This window comes from Antedon mediterranea, chromosome 1 (genome assembly GCF_964355755.1).
Source record: "Antedon mediterranea chromosome 1, ecAntMedi1.1, whole genome shotgun sequence".
In the NCBI taxonomy this organism is placed as follows: Eukaryota; Metazoa; Echinodermata; class Crinoidea; order Comatulida; family Antedonidae; genus Antedon; species Antedon mediterranea.
Window position 1 is genome coordinate 12,062,531 of NC_092670.1, and position 21,444 is coordinate 12,083,974.

At 32.6% G+C, this 21,444-nt stretch overlaps 1 protein-coding gene and 1 pseudogene across 9 annotated transcripts in view; one reads left to right on the top strand and one right to left on the bottom strand.

The window, feature by feature from the left end:
- Positions 1–21,444, bottom strand: part of LOC140056647 (partitioning defective 3 homolog) — a 76,137-nt gene that overhangs the window by 22,516 nt on the left and 32,177 nt on the right. For 6 of the 9 annotated variants that reach the window (XM_072102156.1, XM_072102110.1, XM_072102102.1 and 3 more), the window contains 7 exons: positions 17,903–18,007; positions 9,799–10,012; positions 8,109–8,239; positions 7,092–7,247; positions 3,739–3,884; positions 2,420–2,545; positions 1,413–1,666 (listed from right to left, as the gene is read on the bottom strand). In XM_072102156.1, the coding sequence (XP_071958257.1) occupies positions 1,413–1,666; positions 2,420–2,545; positions 3,739–3,884; positions 7,092–7,247; positions 8,109–8,239; positions 9,799–9,916 (931 nt within the window). In that variant the 5' untranslated portion in view covers positions 9,917–10,012; positions 17,903–18,007. The other 3 variants (XM_072102139.1, XM_072102148.1, XM_072102122.1) reach the window with 3 other exon arrangements.
- LOC140063705 (5S ribosomal RNA) lies at positions 15,537–15,654 on the top strand (annotated as a pseudogene).

A 21,444-nucleotide genomic window follows, 5' to 3' on the forward strand; every position in this document is an offset into this window, starting at 1 on the left:
ATTTAGTATCTATATATAGTTGTGTTCACACGCACTAGTGTTATAAGCATGCATAGAATGGATTTAAGGTTATGTTCAGATCTATGGAGTCATATTTTCGTATTGTAAAGTGAAGTCATACTTCGTAACAGCAACTTGTTCAGATTTGGTTAAACAACAATAAAACTGAAGTGTCACAGATTGGGGTGACCATTCAGAATGCAAGAATAAATTTGATTGGTCGGAGATCAAAATCGTGATGCATGGCTAATGTGGCGTGAGCTACGTACAAAAAACTTGTACAGTGAGCTTTCGTAATCATCCAAAAAATCAGTGGCTTTAAATAAGGCTTTTCTTAATTTAGACCTATAGAGTTGTACGCCACGTACAATATGAAATCATAAATCCTATGGTCTCAACAGGCCCTAAGCTGAACAACATCATATCAGACTTAAGCAATATCCAATATTAAGTGTGATTGGTTTACTATCTTATACCTCTGTATCGCACGGCTAAACCTCTGATGTATCACCAATATAACTCAGATTTGTTTCAAAAGTACATCCAATACTTGAATAACGCACAACAAAGTTAAACCTATACACTCACTGTATGGACTACTGTGCATGAATATGTTCACATTTACCTAGTTGTCTATTATCTGTACATGTTTACTTGTTGAAGAATGTCACTGTTGGTGATAGTTTGTTACTGTGTCTATTTCAATAAATGTTTTCAACTTTGGACCTGGTAAAACCTAGTTTAACTTGCTAACTGTGACATATCAACACAGTTCAAATAGATGGGGAACCTACTCATAGATAGGACGACTACCAACAATGGTATGCTACTGGACTAAGTCAGACAGACAGACAGACAGACAGACAGGGAGAAAGTAAACAGTATAACTGTGTAATACAGACATGCTAACAAAGAGTCACCAGACAGTTATGTCAATTTTATCTCAATATTTACCAATTGTTATAATTTTTAATGTTATAATCTGAAATAAATTATTTTTTATATCCATATTTTAGATGCAAGATGAAGAATGGCAAATGGAAGGGAGAGTTCAGGAATCTACCGTTAATGCCAGTGCAGTCTCATTAGACAATGTAAAGTATCATTGAAAATACCACTAGAGTCAACTCAACACAACTTAAAAAACAATCCAAAGAGGGAGATCATCAAATATGACTAATCTTCAATTTGCCAACGATATGCCAGTTTGTAGCCATAAATACAAATAAAAAATAAATAAATGTAAAAATCTAATTTAAGACATTTACCTAAAAAATTATTCATTTCAATAATTATAATTAATTTATAAAAGCTGTATTTTTTTTGTTTTAATTCAGCCATATTTTGTTTACATCACTTCTCTATCCCCTAGTTATCCCTCTAGTAATATATAATAACTCTATGAAAAATACCTTTCATTAATTGAATGTATAGTTTTCTTCCAATCCTTCGTGTGTTTGTTGGTGCAATAATATTCTTCACTCTTGTTGGTGAAGCAGGATCTGTTGAAAGTGTAGTTGAGGGTGCTCTGATGGGAACCTCTGGTGTCGCATCGATACCATTGGTCATTGGTTCCTTATCTTCCTCTTCTTCATCAAACTTTTCTCTTTCGATTTTCAAAGCAACCGATGAAACCTTCATCGCTTCTTTCATTAATTCTTGGGCGCTGATTTGAAGTTGGAGAATTATAGTAAAATGAGTAAATGAAGTTTATTTTACACACAGATTTCTTAATGGCACCCTATACACACATGTCAAGTACAAATCTCACAGAGTTAATACCGTCCATTCTCACATCAGCTAGTTATCTCGCACTAGTGTATCTTACACACCGATTTCTTAATGGCACCCTATACACACGTGTCAAGTACAAATTTTACACAGTTAATACCGTCCATTCTCACATCAGCTAGTTATCCCCCACTAGTCTATGGCACCTTACATTACGACCTGACAAATGTCCCGTAATAGGTGTTCTACTATACAACTACAAAATATTAATAATAATTGCATAACAATAATTGAATGGTTAAGAAATAATATATAGTTATATTAATTTGCTATAATATGTTAGCATAATAATTATATTCTATTTTATGTTAAATAATACTAATAAAACATAAATCATAACAGTAATAAATTTGGTTAGTAAATAAATATGTGCAGTATAAAAAATGCATAACCAGATAAATACTATAAACTTTATACCAAAGAAAATTTTGTTTAAGCAAGTCAAAGTAAATAATATGTCAATAAAAATCATATTTTAAAGACAATTGTCTTGTACGTTTAAAAAGCGATGCAGTTTTGGCGCCCAAGTTGACAAAAAAGGTGTAATAGTGGTAAATAATTTAATGAAAAAAAAATTATTTTGTGGTGAAATTAAAGTTGTGTTTTTTCGTCAATGCCAATATCTCACCTGTCAAAACTTTCATCATAGATGGGATAGGCATCGATCGCAATGATGTGGTCACCCGGCCGCAGTCGGCCATCCCTTGCTGCCCGACCACTTTGATCTATGTCATACACAACCATACCAAAGGCACTAAAGCGATAATGTTAGTCCTTATCATATCCGTTATTAGTGACAAAAAGGGTTTTATGTCATTATTATTCTACTGCAGTAGTAAAAACGTACATCCTATACCTGTCAACTCTCACACAAAATAAGCAAGAACGTGCGAGGGTCGATTTTTTAGGTCTCATGCATAAGTAGCTATTTCTTGCGCATTCTTTGAAAATGTTGGGATATTTTGAAATCAATTTATTTTGCCTCACGTATTGGACAGTGAAAAACTTGGCAGGTATAAGATCATCATGACAAGAGTTAATGCATCGACTAGAGTAGAATATTTTTTAATGGGTTCATAACATAAAGAGTGTCCAGAACTGGCAGTATTTCTAATATTTACCAGGATAGGGTTTGCATGGGTACTGTGTCTATGCTAAGTGTTAACATACCAAAGCTATGGGTAAAAAATGTGATACTACTACTATGAATGTGAAACTTATTTAATAATGTTGTTATTTTATATTTTCTAGAATCATGCTACACTAAATTCCACTATTTCAATAATATATAATTGTGAAGTATAGTACCAACTAAAAATTTTCAAATACTAAATGATCAACATTTTTTGGCAAAGTCATATATTGCGAGTTCAACAAGGTGTACTGTTGTGTTCAAATAGGCATTGAGATCTGGCATATTAAAATTTTATTTTAATAATTTATTAATGTACAAAATTGTCAATTATTACCATAAAAATGCAATAAACAATGTATTTAAAAAACAATGTATAATATTAATAAACACATACTGTACACATGAATGTTGAAGCTCTGTAAATATATGGTTTTACCTCACTATACTATTTACTAGATTCTGTCAACCAGCTCAACGACATGTATTTAAATTGTCCAAAGATCCTAAGATCTTACTAAAATTTGTTGTGCATTGCATGCATAAGCAATTTTCAATAACAATCTGTATTTTACGCTCTATTATCATTTTAGCAAACCAAACCAGTTTTTCAAAAGAATCACAAATTTTGTTGAGGGTTTTTAGGCCGTCTGTTTGCCCGAGGCTGTTGATCTGATTGGCAGCAACTAGAATAAAAACTAATTCATGATACCACCATGTTTCTGATACGACCAGGAATATATAGATTATGTTAGAATTTGTACATCCAACCTAAAACAATAAATGCATGAATGAGTTCCCAGTAACCGACTTACGTGCCATCAGCATTCTCCACAAATGGAACTATGTGGACACCAAGTGGTGAACCATCATTATGAATGTTAATGACCTCTGTTTCCATCTCGACAGCTGAAGAACTGGACTTGGAGCTTTCTCCAACTGGCTCTGTTCGATCGTCACTCTAAAATAAAATGAATAATTTGTTTATATGTTTACTCTGTCATGTCAATAAATTAAAGTGCGCTACAGCATTTGTGTGGCAAATATAAAAGTTCTTTCACCTTAAAACTAGAGGTAGTGCTATATAAATGTTGCACAATAGTGGCGTTCACATCGAACTATATGGCTAGTTAATTTAACTAGATTATCTATATGATCTCGCCATAATTTGGATGTGAATGCTCAATTATATCCGGATGATGGTTTTTTTCTGGACAATTATTGCTGCTTGGATTTAGAAGTAAATCCAAGGATAGCCAGTTATTTTATGAGGGTAATCCAATTAACAACCCAGCAGGCGGCTTTCAGCCTCATTTGCACCAATGAGATTGAAGAATTTTTGAACCCAATTGACAATTATTATGGTCCTTTTAATATTTAACATTTGAATTGCAAAGAATATGCTTATTCTTCTTGAACATTGTGTACCCTATTAAATGTCCTAAAAATTAAATGAACTATATCTGATGAGGACAGAGGGCTAATAGAAGAGAAGAATAGAGTAGAATACACAATTTAAAAAACACATAAAGTAAAATGACCAATTATTAGTAATCACAAGTTAAAAGTAAACAACATACAGGATAAATAAAAAAAAGAGATGATTTTATACATTAAATACTGTAGTATTTAAAAACTCCAAAAGCAGATTTTTATGAAATTGAATTAACTAGACATAATTGTACCAAAGAACGGGATTTGTCAAGGTTAGTCCAGTTAGTAGAAAACTGTTAAATCCACTTCTTCTAGACATAGTTCCATGTGAACCCCACTAATAAGACCAACTATGGGTATGTTCAGACTCACGGAGCTACGGTGGAGTTATCTACGCAAGGCGTACGGTAATCCGTGGCGTTAAAAGTCAAGGTGTTCAGACACAACGATTAGCATTCCAAACGTCTTGCGTTTAAAGCGGAAGTTCCGTCATACCGAAACGGCCGATGGGATACATACACGCAATAACAACAACAGAGCTGAGAGTGACACGCGCGAAAGTTTACAACACTAGTTAGGCCTAGCAATATAATACAATGTTACCTTCAAATGTAATGGTTTTTTTGCCGATTTTTTTGCAAATCCTTACAGAAGATAGTGATTTCGAACATAATTATTACACGGACAATGACTTTGCCATTATTTGTGTGATTTTAATTAATTTTGTGAAATCATGTCGCCGACGCCAACTTCGTCAGGAAGAATTTTGCAGTTTAGATGCAATTTCTTTAAAAACAGCCATCTTGTTGCCGGCGCTAGCTTTCCAATTTCTAATTTCTATCTTGTCTATAAATTCAGGGCTGCCCCATAATGAAATCAAATCAGCCACTTCTGTACTTTTCCATGTAACACGTTTTATTTTAATTCAAATGTTGCTGTTGATCTAGGCTAGCTCGAGGAATAGGCTATATTGTTTTGCTATTAAAAAAAACCTCGCGAATAGACTGCTGCTAATTGCGGTCGTGTCTTTTCATTGGCTGACGTTGACCGGAGGTTGAAATCACTGATGCATCAATGGATTAGCCTTATGAAATCTACCCTCTCCCGCTGGAGTTATTAACGCCACTGGCGCGGAGTAACAGCTCCCTAACGCTAATCCGCGGCATGGTTAAGACACAAAAATATGTACGCCGCGTACATAACTCCACCGTAACTCTGTGAGTCTGAACATACCCTATGACTGCACAAAGTTCAACAGCATTCTAGCGGTGCAGTCATCTTAAAGATACTCATCAGTGGCTCATGTGACATACTTTATACCAGGGAGTTGTAAAATAAACTCCCTGTTTATACACACTCCCTGGCAGTCGATGTCTTTAACGTCATTTTAAAAACATCTTGTTTTTAAATACAATATTCATATGGTATGTCCATTAGGCACCATACTAAAAGCTTAAAAGTAGGTGCCACCAAGTTACTGTAAGAGCGGGTGGATATATATTGAAAAAGTACAAGGACATTTAAAAAAGCTTCCTTAAGTTAGATGCTAAGTGAAAAATTAAGCTGAATGGAAAATAACTTAGTGAGAAAGCTCAAGCTAGACCAATCACACCTTCCTCAACAATCTAGACTTACATTATAAGTGTAATGGAAGATGGGAATTTAGAATTCCTTTATAGCCCATCTCCCTCCACCACCTCCCCCAAGCCATGGAATAGTCTGTAACTGGTCAGGCTTGTCAAAAACCTTTTTTTTTTCAAACATGCAAACTATAGATTATGATTAGGCACATTTATTATCTTGTCAAGTGTAAGATTTCAAAAAACAAAGAAGGAATTATGTATCATGGATATACAAACAATGTTTCTGCTTAATAAAGGTATCCCGTGAATAAGGGTTGGTTGTAGTGTTAAAACCTATACCCAATGGAGATCTCCTACCGTTGTATACTGTGTCTTTTCAGTTGAATAGTGGACGTTTTAGTATATATCTACTACACTGTTGTCCTCACTCCATTTGGTTAAAATAATTTTATAGGTCCAATTTCATTATAGCTCAAAATGGAAATCGGAGTTTAAAAGGAAAAACCACATTACTGATGGTAAACTAAATAGGCTGACGTAACTGGGCTAAATTAGTTGGAATCTTATTATAACCAGTGACAGGATCAATTCCCCATTACTTGTAGCCTTGGGCATAACCCACTGTACATTCAATTAAAATGCATCATGCATTGTATTGGGATACTACGTCATTTCATGTTAAAATGTGATTATTAGCATTATTAAAAAGTTTCAAATGGTATTTCCTAGAACATATTCTCCTACAAACTTAAAAACCTCATTTTAAAAAATTGTTTCACCATAACTGAAAACTAATCAGTTTTCGAGGAAGGCACATGGATGGTTTTCACTGCTATTTTGCCATGCTATGACATAGCTATCTATTTATTTATAGCTGATAGTAGCTACTTAATATTGTGAATGCTATTTAGGTAGCTATATGTGCACTTTTGCAAGGCTTAAGACTGGTTAGGAGAAAGCATGATTAACAATGACCTATTAACAATCTAAAGAAACTAAAAAATAAAAGAATGTACACACATTTTGATTTGATAATAAAAAAAAGACAGGTTAGATATATAATGCGTATGTTAAATTCAGATTCTCTTCATGTGTTTACCCTAAAATGTAGAAAAAGTAATAACCTGTATTTAAACTGCAATAACACTTACCTGACTAGTTTGTTGTGTACTGATAAACTTATTGATGGCGGTTCCGGTCATTGACTGCCTCTTTGAATCACGCCCAAATCTTGAGAATGCGCTATTTGAATCTAAGCCATCAAAACTACTCCTTGCCTTGCTCAATCGCTCAAAAGCTGACGGCCTCTGCAGAAAATTTGAAGTACAACAATTACAACAACAACAAACGACCGATATTACCTTCAATCAACTGTTTTGATTTCATTTTACACAGCTACCGTTTGTAGTACTAAGTACAGTTCTATCTTATGACAGAAAAAAATGTAAACTGCTGTAAGCAGCTGACTTCTTCATTAGTACAACCATGTGCAGTAGGTATTGTGAAGCGAACTAGCAGGGAGTATAAAGCCAGGTTTATCAATCTATGTGGCTGATTATAGGTCAGCTAATACACTTAATATCAACTGAGTTCATTTTGTTCTGAGCATTATTAAGCACTATTGCATTGTGTATTTGTAATTATGCAATTGAAAAAACTGCAATCTACAATCAGTTCAACTTTTTTTAGACTTTTAAAGAACCTCTATTAAGGGGACACTTTCAGGACCAAACAAAGTATGATTAGAATGTATTTTTAATAGGTATTGGCTGTAGAATTAACAAATATATTGCTTCTCAATCTCATTTCACATGAGTATTGTACTAAAGCTGCACTATCAAACTTTATGTGACAAAAAATGTGATGTACCCATATATGGACATGATGATATCATATCACTACCATATTTAGGCATCACCATCACATTTTTTTGTCAAACTAGTTTGATAGTGTAGCCAAAGCCAGATATTGCAAATGTTTTCTTTCACTTTTGAAAGATACAATGTGGTTCAGGCACATGTGTGTGCAATTCATCTGCAAAACATGGGTTATTCCTTCATATTCATATTTAAAATACATTGGGACAACCTATACCCCAGTCTGTTGTCCTTTAAACAAAAGACTATTGTAAATTGTAATCAAATGTCAAATCAAAATAATTGACCTACATCTTTGTCAAGGTCATCCAGTATTTCTTCAGATCCCCACCTCTCCTCTTCCCTGTCGTGATTTTTACTGTTATTATTCTCTGTGTATATCAGGCTAGGTTCACTTCCTCTTCTTACATGTAAACTTGTACCTGTATCAATAAGGTAGAAAAAAAAATTAAATTGATATAATTGTATAAGCATTGAAATCAATAAGGAATTAATACACTGTGTTAAGATCCTGTGTTAGAATGTACAAAAATAAATTGTGATTCCAATATCTAACTCTTGCTATGTAAGTGTGGTAAGGAACTGGCCACCCTTTCGACATAATACCATACCTTTTGGTGCAATGAGCTTTTAACAGCTTATTCCCCTATGTTCAGAATGAAACAAGAATCCTTTAACTTCGTCAAATCTAAGCAATTATTTATAGATTGCAGAAATAATGCCCTGCCTAATTTTTCACTCTGACATCCATCCAAAGTTCACTCAAATTATACAATTACTGTAAAAGATTTAATACCACCAGTCTACTTTGGCGTTTTCTGGAACTCTGTAATTCCAAAAACAACCACGGTAAACACACATAAAAAGAGAGGAAATAGCTCTTGAGTTTATAACCCATGATTGCATCCTTAATATTATCAGGTAGGCATCAAGGTAAGCATTTAACAGACAACATACATAGTGCTGCTAAAAGTAGCTGATTAAACTTGTAGTATCTTTACCAGTTGTATGCAGGTATCATATACAGTACTGGTTTGTTATCAAGTTCCAATCAAGCATCAACCTACTGTTCAGTATTAGTATTACATAACAATGCAAAAGGCAAGACTGTTCCAAAAATAAACTGTGCTTGTTGTATTCCAATAAATAATTCCTAAAACAAGAGCTAATTCTATGATATCATCTATTTTTCACCTAAATATAACGCCATGTAAAACACATTGTTCCTGAAAATATTAAGTGGGAAATTTTTAAGCTCAAGCTTTAACTTTCCTGATGGAATACTTAATATTCTGATGATTTCCTGTTTGTACCACCTTGACTGTACTATCCATATATCCTTCCTACAATATCAATATTTGTCCTATAGTAAGTACTGTATACACTATATATTGTAATACCATTCCTTGACCCATTCCTCTTTACCCTCTAAGGAATCAGTTAAAGTAACCTGAAGGTTACTAACCCACTAACATTATTGATATTTTTCCTTCTGTACAGTAAGTTTTGAGGCTAAATATTTTTTGTATAAAACAAAATTGCCCTCATTTATAGACTCATGGGCTATATTATGCATTCTTTAAACTCAATTTATATCTTAGTACTGTAGCTCCTCTCATATTAATTTCAGTACTCCCTCTCTTCCTTAAACATTGGTACATATTGGGGGCAGGAGGAAATCTCTATAGTGAACATTCCCATTAAGAGAACATTTTCAATATGTTTTAACACTATATGGCCATATCCATGTTATCCCATCCTGTAGCTAAACCTCCTACATTGATGTGTTCATCCTTACTACAACATCCATCTGATTGTGTTCACAAACATTTCAGTACCCTATCCCTATGTTATCCTATGTGCCTGCTAAACCTACCTGCATTGATGTGTTCATCCTTACTACAACACCCATGATCTGATTGTGTTCACAAACACTACATTACCATATCTCTAAGCTATCACATGTGCCTGCTAAACCTACCTGCATTGATGTGTTCATCCGTTACGACAACATCCATCTGATTGTGTTCACAAACATCGCAGCCGTTGAAACTTTTGTTGCTATTGTTTGTGTTGATGATGTTTTCCGAGTGGAACATGTCAGGGCTAGCGGTTCCTGCAGAGCTTGCACTTGTGCCGTCCCCTATGCTATGTGTCAGTCTAGGACCATCTTGCTCTTCAAAGTTTGCTAACAACTGAAAGACAAAATTAGATACATTTATAGCATTTTGCAGACAACCAGCAACATTCCTGCTCTTCAAATTTTTTTTAACTGAAAGAGTAGACATTCAAGATGTACTATCTCCCCCCCCCCCCCAAAAAAAAAAAAATATGAAAAATGAATATAATGTACTGTAATGTTGTTCTATTTATATAGCGCTTATACAATCAAAAGATTGTCCCAAAGCGCTGAGAAAAAACAGAAAGAAATTACAAAGAAAAAATATGAGTTTTTATATTAGTGTTTTGAAAACTATGATAGAGGATGCATTTTTAATAGGATCAGGAAGATTGTTCCACAGTTTTCAATTTTAATAAAGTTAATCAATTCCATAGAAAAAAAAAATGTTTAAAAAAATATACAAAAACATTTAAAAAATTATTTTTTCAGGTGGGGAAAACATATCTTTAAGCCTTTAAGCATACAATCAACACAATTATCTTTAATTAACTACCAGGTTGCAAGATGTATACAAAATACTACAGCCTAAACAGAACTTAAATTTATCATTTTATACTATAGTAATGTACAATACAAGTGTATCCTTATCTTTAAATACTTTAACTTGGAATTATTACAAATTAAAATATTGCAACATTTTAAAGGAAAGTAAAATAAATGTTTCAACTAAACATGACAGGACTATAAATCATGATTCACTGCATTATGTATCACACAAACTATTAATCTGTTCTTGAACTTTTGATGAGGTCAGCACATTATTCTTGGAAAAAACTAATAATTTTGTTCAATTTAAATTTAAAATACAGCTAATAACAGAATATTACAATTATTCTAAAAAAGTTTTGCATTTACGTTGATTCTTTTTTTTATCATATTTTTTATTATTATCATATTTCGGGTATATTAAGAAAGGAAAAATTACATCTACTGACGATATGTGGAAAACCTTCAGTAAAAAGTGTACTACTATTTTTCAATGTATAATTATGCGAGAACACAGGTATGAAGTCTTCAACAGGAAGTGACGTAGTAAAAAAAGGTGAAATCCATTGTTAAAATACAAATATTGAAAAGGAACTTTTCTTAAACAAAGTTTTTATATTCAGTATAATAAAAGTAAATAAAAACATTGAAATACAGTTACATATACAAAAAAAAAAGAAAACATTGTTAGAAAAATTATCTAAAGCTCTGTCTACACTATCAAAGTACTATTGACAAAAAAAAAGTGTGATGTGCCTAAATATGATTGTTAGTGATATGCTTAATTATGGTAGTGATATGACATCATCTGGAACATCACATGTTTTTGTCACAAGTTTGATAGTGTAGAACAGATAGGGCTTTAGAACATTCTTGTTGAATGTTTTTGTTGAAATATGGTGATGGCTGTATGGTATTTCAGCTACAAACTAATCATCACCTTTGATGGAATAAACCAATACATGAGTTTAGACAAGGTGACTCACTGGCAATGTGATCTATTCAACTCTCTCTCTAATTCATTACAACAATAGATCACAGTTCAAATACAGTAGCTTATTTCACTTTAGTACAATTGTATGGTTAATAATAAACAGTGTAGTGAGACCATTGTATTTCAACAAATAGAAGCAGATAAAACAAATTGTCTTTTGAGTACTAATAGTTAAACAGTATCCTTTGAATAAATGTATAAAAGATATACAACTATTACATTCTAATAATACATCTGTTGGGCAAAATTAACATACTGTACATGATGACAAAGGCTGAAGGGTATTCCTTTATCATTATTGTGTCCTACTGTACATATCTACATGATGTAAGCTTAGCATTCGAGTTTAAACATCAGACTAGCTATATATACTGTACATACTTGTTTAAATAATAATCTCTGTATTAATTTTTTTTTTCAGATGCACTAGTGTGATCGTTATTGACTAATTAGCTAATAATAAAAATTAAATTGAAATGCCAAATTATAATTGAATAAAAATAAGACAAAATCAATCAATGAATCATAGTTCATAAATTAGTTAAATCCATTTTTTAAATGTAAAATTGTAATATATTACACTTGTATTTTTGTATACCTAAATACTATCACTTTCTATAGTCCAAATTGTTTTTTTGAGCTTGTCAACAAAACACATTTCCTTACTGCTGTACCAATTAAGATTCTGAATTCTGTATCAAGCTTACTGTATGTCATGATGATGATGATGATAATGATAATGATGATAATGAAAACCAATATTAATTGTGATGATACTGATGATGATTAAATGATCATGACAATAACAGTTTTGTGACAAATGACAGTGGTGAAAAAGATATAATAAATATGTATGAAAACAAATCACAAACATTTGCTATGGCTATGCTACAGATACAGAATCAAAACCTATTATATGTGTTGGTAATGGAGTAGACCTGACTACCTATTCTAGATAATATATATTACTATATTTAATACTAAATTAATACTACAGACCATACAGCAGTGAACATCTGTAGTAGTAAAATATAAACACAAACAAACAAACCTTCATACTGTTTTTCTCGTAGACTAAAAACAAAATTCAAACAACAGTTTTACTCACAACTTGAAACCTAGGTACAACCAACATGACTTCAACTGGCCAAATGAACCAAAAGTTTTCAATTAAAACTACAACTGCATGCACCAATCTCTTGAGACATTCATTCAGACGCATAAATCAATTCGGTTCTTTTAAAGATATGCTCCATGGTCCCACAGAAAGGAAAATGGCATTCACTTCAGATGATAGTGTTCAGTGAAGGCAACCAGAACTTGATATTCAATACCCACAAGCTCAATTTCACTACTACATTGCTTCTAATTGGTCTACTCCTGACCTTGGGTTTAATTTCATGATGCTGTTGACACCTGACTTGTGAGCAGCCTACCACTGTCAACAAGACCATTGAAGCAGAAGAGTATAGGCCTAGGTCTATCTACAACAGGTGGGCTAGGGGTACAGGTCAAACAAGATTCAAATTAGTCTCTTTTTACAATATTTTATCTATGACAAATTGCTTTTAAGGTTGCCATGGACACCATTGATACACTCATTGAAGGTGTACATTTTTTACTCAATCTATCTATATAACAGAAAATAAAAACAAAAACTTTTTTCAGGGGGACAATATATCTATAAAACAATTTTTTTTTTGTATTGTCATCATCATATTTTCTGTTTCTGTCTATGACTGTATTCTTTATTAGTGGATTTGAGGGGATGGATAACCTTGGCTAATTCTAACACTAACTTCCTTGAACATCAATACTTCTCTTGTATTAAAAAACACACAGGAGAATTTTAACTATTATTAACAAACAAAGCCTATCTATTCTTGTACTGTATTTTTATACCTGTAAAATTTGACAAAATATGTACTGTTATGAATATAGGCGGATTACACCATTGTCCAAAGAGGGAGACCATGGCGTTTAAACATATTTTCAAACAATAAGTAGTATTTAACGGAATGTTCTACTAATTATAGTTCATTGACACTAGGATTAGGATAGCATCAATTGTAAGGATTAAATTATTATATTTTTGTCACGTTTACACCATTGTATGGGGATGAATAAAAATAGATGTCTCGTCTCCCAAAAATGCACTAAATAAAATGTCATTGTCAACTTAGTTTGTAATTTCATGACTTTATTTAAATAGGATGAAATTGCAACACATGTCAGGTTGTTTTATGATCATACAATACTGTATGTCAATTAAGACAAACATGGAATATGGTACTGAACGTATCAATGTGGTTTTTAATTATAACACTCTTTAAAAATTGTAACTCAATTTGAAAATCATGAGAGAAGAAAAATGTCATCAAAAAGAAATGGTACACTACTGTGTAATTTGTACTATAACAACCTGTTATTGTACTGAAGTACAGTACCTTTAGGTACAGGGGAGAATTAGTAGTATTGGCCATTTAAAGATAATATCAAAAAGTCATTCACAATTTTATTTAGCCGTCAAAAGGGGGAGCATGTGACCCACTGGATCCGCCCATGAGGTACAGTAGAAGTAATTTACCATTATTTAATAAACTTTTGACAGTTCAATTTCTACATGGTACCCACCAAACCCCAAATGCACTATTATATATCAGGGAAACATTTTATTTTAAAATTTTTTTTAGTAATATTGCTATAATCAAACTGATTTTTTAGTCGAGAAACATAGTTTTGTATTGTCTTTTTTGCTACACAATTTTAGAAATGTGTAGCAATAAGGTTGTTTTGTATAGCTTTTTGCTATTCTACACTGGCGAAATTATTCCCTGTATATAGAGTCTTATCCTGGTGGTTTTATTTTTCCAATGGGTTTTTAGCCAGGGAATTGTTTTTGCACAAGAGTATAGCACTCCTTCGTGAAACCGACTAATGTTGCTTCATCGAAATATCAATCAATTTATGACATTTCTTCCATTAGTCTATCAAAAGAAAATCCCTTGTCCTTTTAACTACCTTTTGATTTACCCCAACAAAAATCAACATTTTTATACAACAGATGTTTCACTGGTACAATTTTTATGCAACTTATCTGACCCTCCTCGACAAACAGGTGGGTAAATGTGAAAAACAATCTAAAGATTATTGCCATTATTTACTTTATTCTTCTAATTTACTTTCTTCTAAACATTCAATTTCTCACACATCGTTGCTCAAGACATTAACAGTGCTTTCTTCTACCAGAAGTAGAGATAAGTCATGTTAGGTTTACAGGTATATGGAAGCACTGATTGAGAAGAATAAGTGGGTACACCACCACCACCCACTGCTTAGCCTGTTAATATGAGAAATCTGATATTGAATGTAGCTTCTCATGGCATTCCTTTTTAAAATCAAACTACTTTTTAATTACTTTCATTCTATTTGTTTACACAATTAAAAACCGGATACATGTCAGCCAAGATAAACACACCCGTAGTTCAATCAATGGGGTTGTGCTTCTTGGAAATGAGTTTAGCTTAGTTTAGATTGGAAAGTTTAGGTAGATAGACTCAGAGTCACTGTCCAGCATATTATATGCATACAAGTTTAGACTCTCTACCAATCCAATCACATTTTACATAGGAGCAAATTCTTTGTTCCTTGTCGACACTTTCCTATTGAGATCAGATCTGCTTACATACAGTACTTTGAGATGTGCACACCCCAACAAAAAGACTGCAAACCTTGAAACGAGAAACTTCATGCGAATACACTTAAAATGTTACAATAATAATTGCACTTTTTTAGATTTGTGTAAACTGTAAGATTGTGTGTGTTTTTAAAATGTGTACAACAAAACACTACTTGTTTGATCATGACACTGACATTAAAGTACCAAGACAGTTAACAAATGTGTAACAAATATTATTAAATTATTATTTTTTACTATCTAGAATTAGATTATAATAGATTCAACTGAAAATATAGTATGTATGTAAGACAGTTTATTATATCAGCTGGATAGATTACTGTAGATGTGCATAGAGTATGTGAGCAAGGATTCAAATTTATATACGGCTTTACCACGTTGAAACACCGGTTCTCGTCAGATCACTGAAGTTAAGCGACGTTGGGCCTGGTTAGAGCTTGGATGGGAGACCATCTGGGAATAACGGGTGCTGTATACGGAGCTGGGGTCCCGTTAGGCATTTGAAATCAGCACTGCTGACTCTTATGGCAGCCCCTGCATCTAGTATCTGCCTCAGACCTCTGGTCAAGGTGGGCACTGGACGAGAGAAGCCCTTGATCAATGTTAGGACCAATCAAGGTGCTTTAAACAGTCCTGGCTTTGTTTGTATCAAACCTGTTAGTGGCGGTAATTATCGCTGTTGGTTTCGATTAAATAAAATAAATAAAAATATTTTTTACATAATAACCAATAGCGTAACTGAACATACTGTACTCACTATATTACCACTCTTTTTAAACACATTCATAATGATATTAATATTGCACAGTATCAAAATAAAAATCCATAGTATTTAAGCAGAGTAAAAAAAATATTAACATAAAGTAAGTAACTTTAGAGAAATCATTTAAAATAAGTACTGCAGTGTAAATAAATCATTCTCAGAATATATATAATATTGCCTTAAAGACAATTGACTAAAAAAAGTGTGTACATGTATAGTACCTGTTACAACAACCATCGGTGATAGTACAACTAACTACTAGAGGGATTTACTGTACTGTAGATTTAGAATGTTGTTTAGAACTACACAACATAATGAGTGAGTTATTAACCATTCACTCACTCTTTAACTCTTTAAGTTCATTTACAGGTAACGTGAATAAATTTAAACTGTAATGCAAAATTCTACAAAGTGTATGGCAAGTTCGACAGATCTATTGGCTTAAAGATGTTAAATTTTACATACCGCAGAAGGTTTTTATTTCTCTTTTAGCAGTGTAACTTGATAAAACTTGAATGAATGAATACATAGTAGCTTAACATAATGAATTTGTAATGTTTTTTTTCCCTCCCAATTTTTCAGATTGAATAAATTTTGCCTTGTTGGAGTAATTTGCTTGGGCAATGTTTCCTTCAGATTTCCAATTCATGATCAAACAAAACTTTGAAACTAGTGAATCAATAAGATGGGCTAAACATCACGTAAGAGAAGTTGTCGCATGCGCAAACCTTTATATGTGTATAAAACAAATGAGTACCAAGATTTTACATTTATTTTTAACAGGGGTTTTTTTTTCCGGAAAAAAATACAAGCCTACAGTAAGCAACTGAAAAAGATATTTACTGTAGGTCTAACTAAATTGCCATTTGTCTGGTCTCTATTTAAAAAGAGTATTTCAGGAGAAAAAGGGGTTCTTTAGAACCTTAACCTCCCTGACTACAGGCTCGAATATTATCAATCAAAACATGAAATACAATAAAGAAACTTACTGGTGAGGTAGCTTTAGATCGTTTTGTCACTTTGAATTGCAACATGATGAAAATCTAAGCAGACAAATATATTCCAATAGTAAAGCAGTTCTTCGACAAACCATTAACATATTTTTAAAATCCACTCTTGTAGGAGATTACACTCGTCGAAAAGTAAGAATGCCATTAGATATACGCATAAATCTTCTGGCAATGTTTAGCAACTAATAATAGCAGAGTTTATGTACATGACTGTAGTGTAATTTCTGTGTTGATATTGAATTATCAATGGAGAAAGTACAGATAGTTAGAAATAGCTACTGTACAGGCCGTGCCAAATCTAGAAATATACTGTTGATCGATTCTACCTTGATCCTCATGAAAAATAAAACTCTATTGTTATTTTTTGACGTTCCAATGAGCTTTATGAAGGGAAAGCAATGTGGTTTAAAGCCCTAATAACAGTTTTAATTTCCATCTCAATAGATTGTTTAGAAATGTTTGAATTAGGATAAAGGACTCAAGTTGAATTCGTAAGTAGTTCGTCCTTGCAGTCAAACTTAGTAGTATCAAAAACTGAAAGATAGTCTACAAACAAATCTGTTTTTATTGATTCTGTAATCTTCAGTTATTTGTATTGTAAATAGTTCATTGAAAGGTCTATGTTATAAAATATTGTATTGAATTTAATATTGTAATTGTAATAGATTGTTGAAAAAGAGAAAAATTAAGCAATAATATACTGTGGTAATATGCATCATGCTACTGTATAATATCCCACAAAACAACTTGATTTCAACATGTCATATTGGTACACTGGATCAACATTTAAAGATGTATTGTCCCCCCAAAACATGAAAAATGAAGATTAATAAAATCGAACTTTGAATACAGTAGGCCATTTGGTAGTTTTAATAAAGTTATTTCTATTAAAAAAAAACGGTAAACGGTTCAGATCCACCACGCTGAGAATAATTAAACCTATAGCTTGTTACCTTTTCTCGGTCATCAGCGACGTCTTGTATCTGGTCATCAGGGTCTAAAATACCGCCATCACTAATACTCTGTAGACTGTGGACAGTTATCCAGTAACCTGAAGGCTGGAGGAGAAAATAACAATACAATAGAATTCAAATATAAATACAACTACAGTAAAACTACCCATACAAGCTAGGTGGCCACCACTATTAAGAAGACACCGTTTGTGAGGCAATGACCAACACCAATGCAGGAGACACTTCTAGGAACACTTTGTTGGGTTGTGAAGGTGTTCCCTTAATAGGGGGTCTACTGTAAACAAAATGATCAGCTTGCTTCCCAGTCAGATGCAAGCACATAGTCGCAACAAAAGTAATTTGACCAATCACAAGCATCTTGGTGGGATAAAAGAACATACGGATTACTGCAGTGGGTCTATGGGTTTGTTTTCAGCTTCTACCTTACCACAGGTGTACATTAACCCCATAGTGCAGTAGATTGGTAAACATATTCCTATCAATCAATGAAAGTGATATTTACTCATTAGTAAATAAAAGATAAAGGTTCTATCACATCAATCAATGTAACTGATACACAAGTAAATTGAAAACTGTTGACAAGACAAAAGGTCAAGTTCGCTTACTGTATGTCAAACTTTGATCAATTCTTATTGACAAGAAAACTTGTAAGAAAAGTCTAAGTTGGTCAAGGCGTTCGAATCGCAGATGAAAACCATCAAGCGATTTCCAAAAATGGATTTAAAAAACATTTCATTTTAAGTACATAATTTTTTCGTTTTTCAGGAATTATGAAGCCTGCTTAGATAGGAGATTAATGTGGGGAAGTAGTCTTAAATCTCCTCTTATAAATGGATCTAAAGCCACAGTAAAATCACTTTTTGTAGAACCATTTTGTGTTTGTGACCACAATATGTATTTTGTACATACTGATCAGTCCAAGCCCGTAGCCAATGGAGTTTGCAGGGTTTTGAAAAAAACCCCGCTTTTTTCCTGAAGTGCCCTTTTCAAACAGAGACCATCAGCGAAAGTGATAGTAAATAGGCCTCAGTCTAATGCAGCAGACGAATCACTTTCATCTACTAGACCTAAATACATTTTTTGTTCAGTTGCACTTGCACCATGATAAACAAAAAAAAAAGTATCCTCTTCTCATCGACTTTACAACTGCTGGACAGAGTGAAACTATATTTGTTTTCTTTCAAGAATTTCACTTAACTTCCAAGTTTTATCAAATTACTGTAGCTCAATGCAAAATAGAAAATTTGTAATCTTTATTTTTGTTTTTCATTCATCAATTAATTCATTCATTCATTTCTTTATTAGCCACCACAAAAGGTGACACTTTGTTGGGTCCCAAAGGTATATGGATGCACTTATAGACATTGCAAATTATTTTCTATCTGTCTCAACTTTCTTAACTTAACTGAAACTCACAAATACTCTAAGACCTACTTATTCTACTTACACAAGTTGATGATGCAATTAATATCTCTAATATGACTTTTTTTTTTTTTTAAAGCGTAAAAAAGCTTTTGGTTGTATAACAATAATGTGGATAACAAACAGGTTGACAAACTTGATAAATTGCGCTAATAAATGCCAATCTATTTGAAAGATGAGAAAGAGTTGAAAGGAATGAATTGAAATGATGGTTTAATGGATTTCGGAATTGTATTTAGTATAGACAACATGCATCTGTTGTATAGGTAATATAATGAAAAAAAAAACTTGAATTGCCCAAGATAACATTGATTTAAATCGGTCTAATATTATAGTTCAATTTAAGTTTATTCTATGGTCTAATTCCTTCTGTCTTCACACTTTTTTATATTATCTTTTAGGCCTTCTTCTGTATAGTGGATTTGCAGTTGTATGCGTAGTAGCCTAACTGTATATTCAGAAATGTTTGAATTACAGTGGAATCCCTCTTACGCTAATACGCCTAATCCCTCTTACGCTAATACGCCTTAGATAAAAAGTACCCACCTTGCTTGAGAACCCCATTAATCATAAGGTTACATTAAAAGTATGTGTTATTTGTTAAATTACCGTGTTATAATGATCTATGTCTACGACCAGACTATTAGCCTTTGTAGTATACCAAGGTACCGATTGCAACCACCCATAACTTAATATCCTAGCCGGTATCTTTGATGTGTCTATGCTCAAAACCCTGGAGAGATCTTTTTTTAAGCTGATGTGCCATGTTGGCCCCAATAAAACACCTCAATGATATACTTTTACACTAGAAATAATATTTTAACACTTCATTTTAATTTTGTAAAACTTTATTAGCCACAAGAGAATCCATAATGTGCTATTTTACAATTCCACAAAGATTAAATGTTAATGCCAATTGATCAATTTGAACTTTTGGAATATGGAACTTTAAAAAATCATATACAGTAATTTACTATATAAAAAATATGACATCATAATCATTGAACCATGTTAAGTTTGTTCATAAATCATAAAATATTAAATTGATTTTATTCATTCCATTCCAGTTTATGGTAAGGTCATATTATTTCTAAATTTGGATAAGAAAGATAGAACATACAGGTTTTATCAAGACGTAGTTAAATAAGTTATTGGCGATTATGAACAATTTTCCAATAAAATACTACTATTTAAAATAAGTACAGTATGCTAGAATAAATATAAACATTTTTTAAAAGAAACTTAAAAATTGATAGGAAAAAAAAAACAATTTCAAGACTAAAGAGAAACAAGAATTTAAATTTGTATCTGGTGCTGTTCAGTTTTCGTGACAGCTATAGATTTAAGGATTTTCTAGTGTCAGCAACCTGTTCCAGTTGAATCTCAGCTTCAGCCACCTAAATGTACATTTCTTGCTACTGTACACCCCAGCTTTAGATCATGTAGGCCTACAGTACAGGTATTAAAACGTGAACTCTCAAGGGACACCTAATAATAGAGATTCTACATTACCTGGTGGTGATGAAATAAACTTGAGTTGAGAGGAGTAATTTATTGGAGCTTGAAAATTACACAGGGTTGAAAGAGGAACACTCAATGAAAAAAATCGGCATTTCAAATGCGAAAAATAATTACTGGGTTGGGGGTTTGTGGACAATGAATATGTGACCCTGACCCTTGGTATAGGTGTATCATCAGAACCTAAACACCTGATGAAAGACATGAAAAGATAAGGGCCTACTGTATTAAGTATGATGTCAAGAAACAGTTTACAGTACAAAAAAGACAACTGTTTGAATGCCTTGATGCATTTCAATCAAAAGACTACTTTTTAATTGTTTGGTACAGTACATATGTACTAAAATTAAAAAGTGTGTTTATTTATATAAAATTATTAATCGCTGCCCCTATCAAGAAATCGTGTAAAAGACCACTGTTTATAGACAAAAACAATAAATAAATTCATACAGTATATACCCATTTAGACTCAATCAGAAAGGAAATCTAAAAAGTGTATAGTAATTAATATATCAGCCAAGAATGTATCAAATTTAAGATAATCTATCACCTTTATCTGCTATCTATTTACAGACAAACAG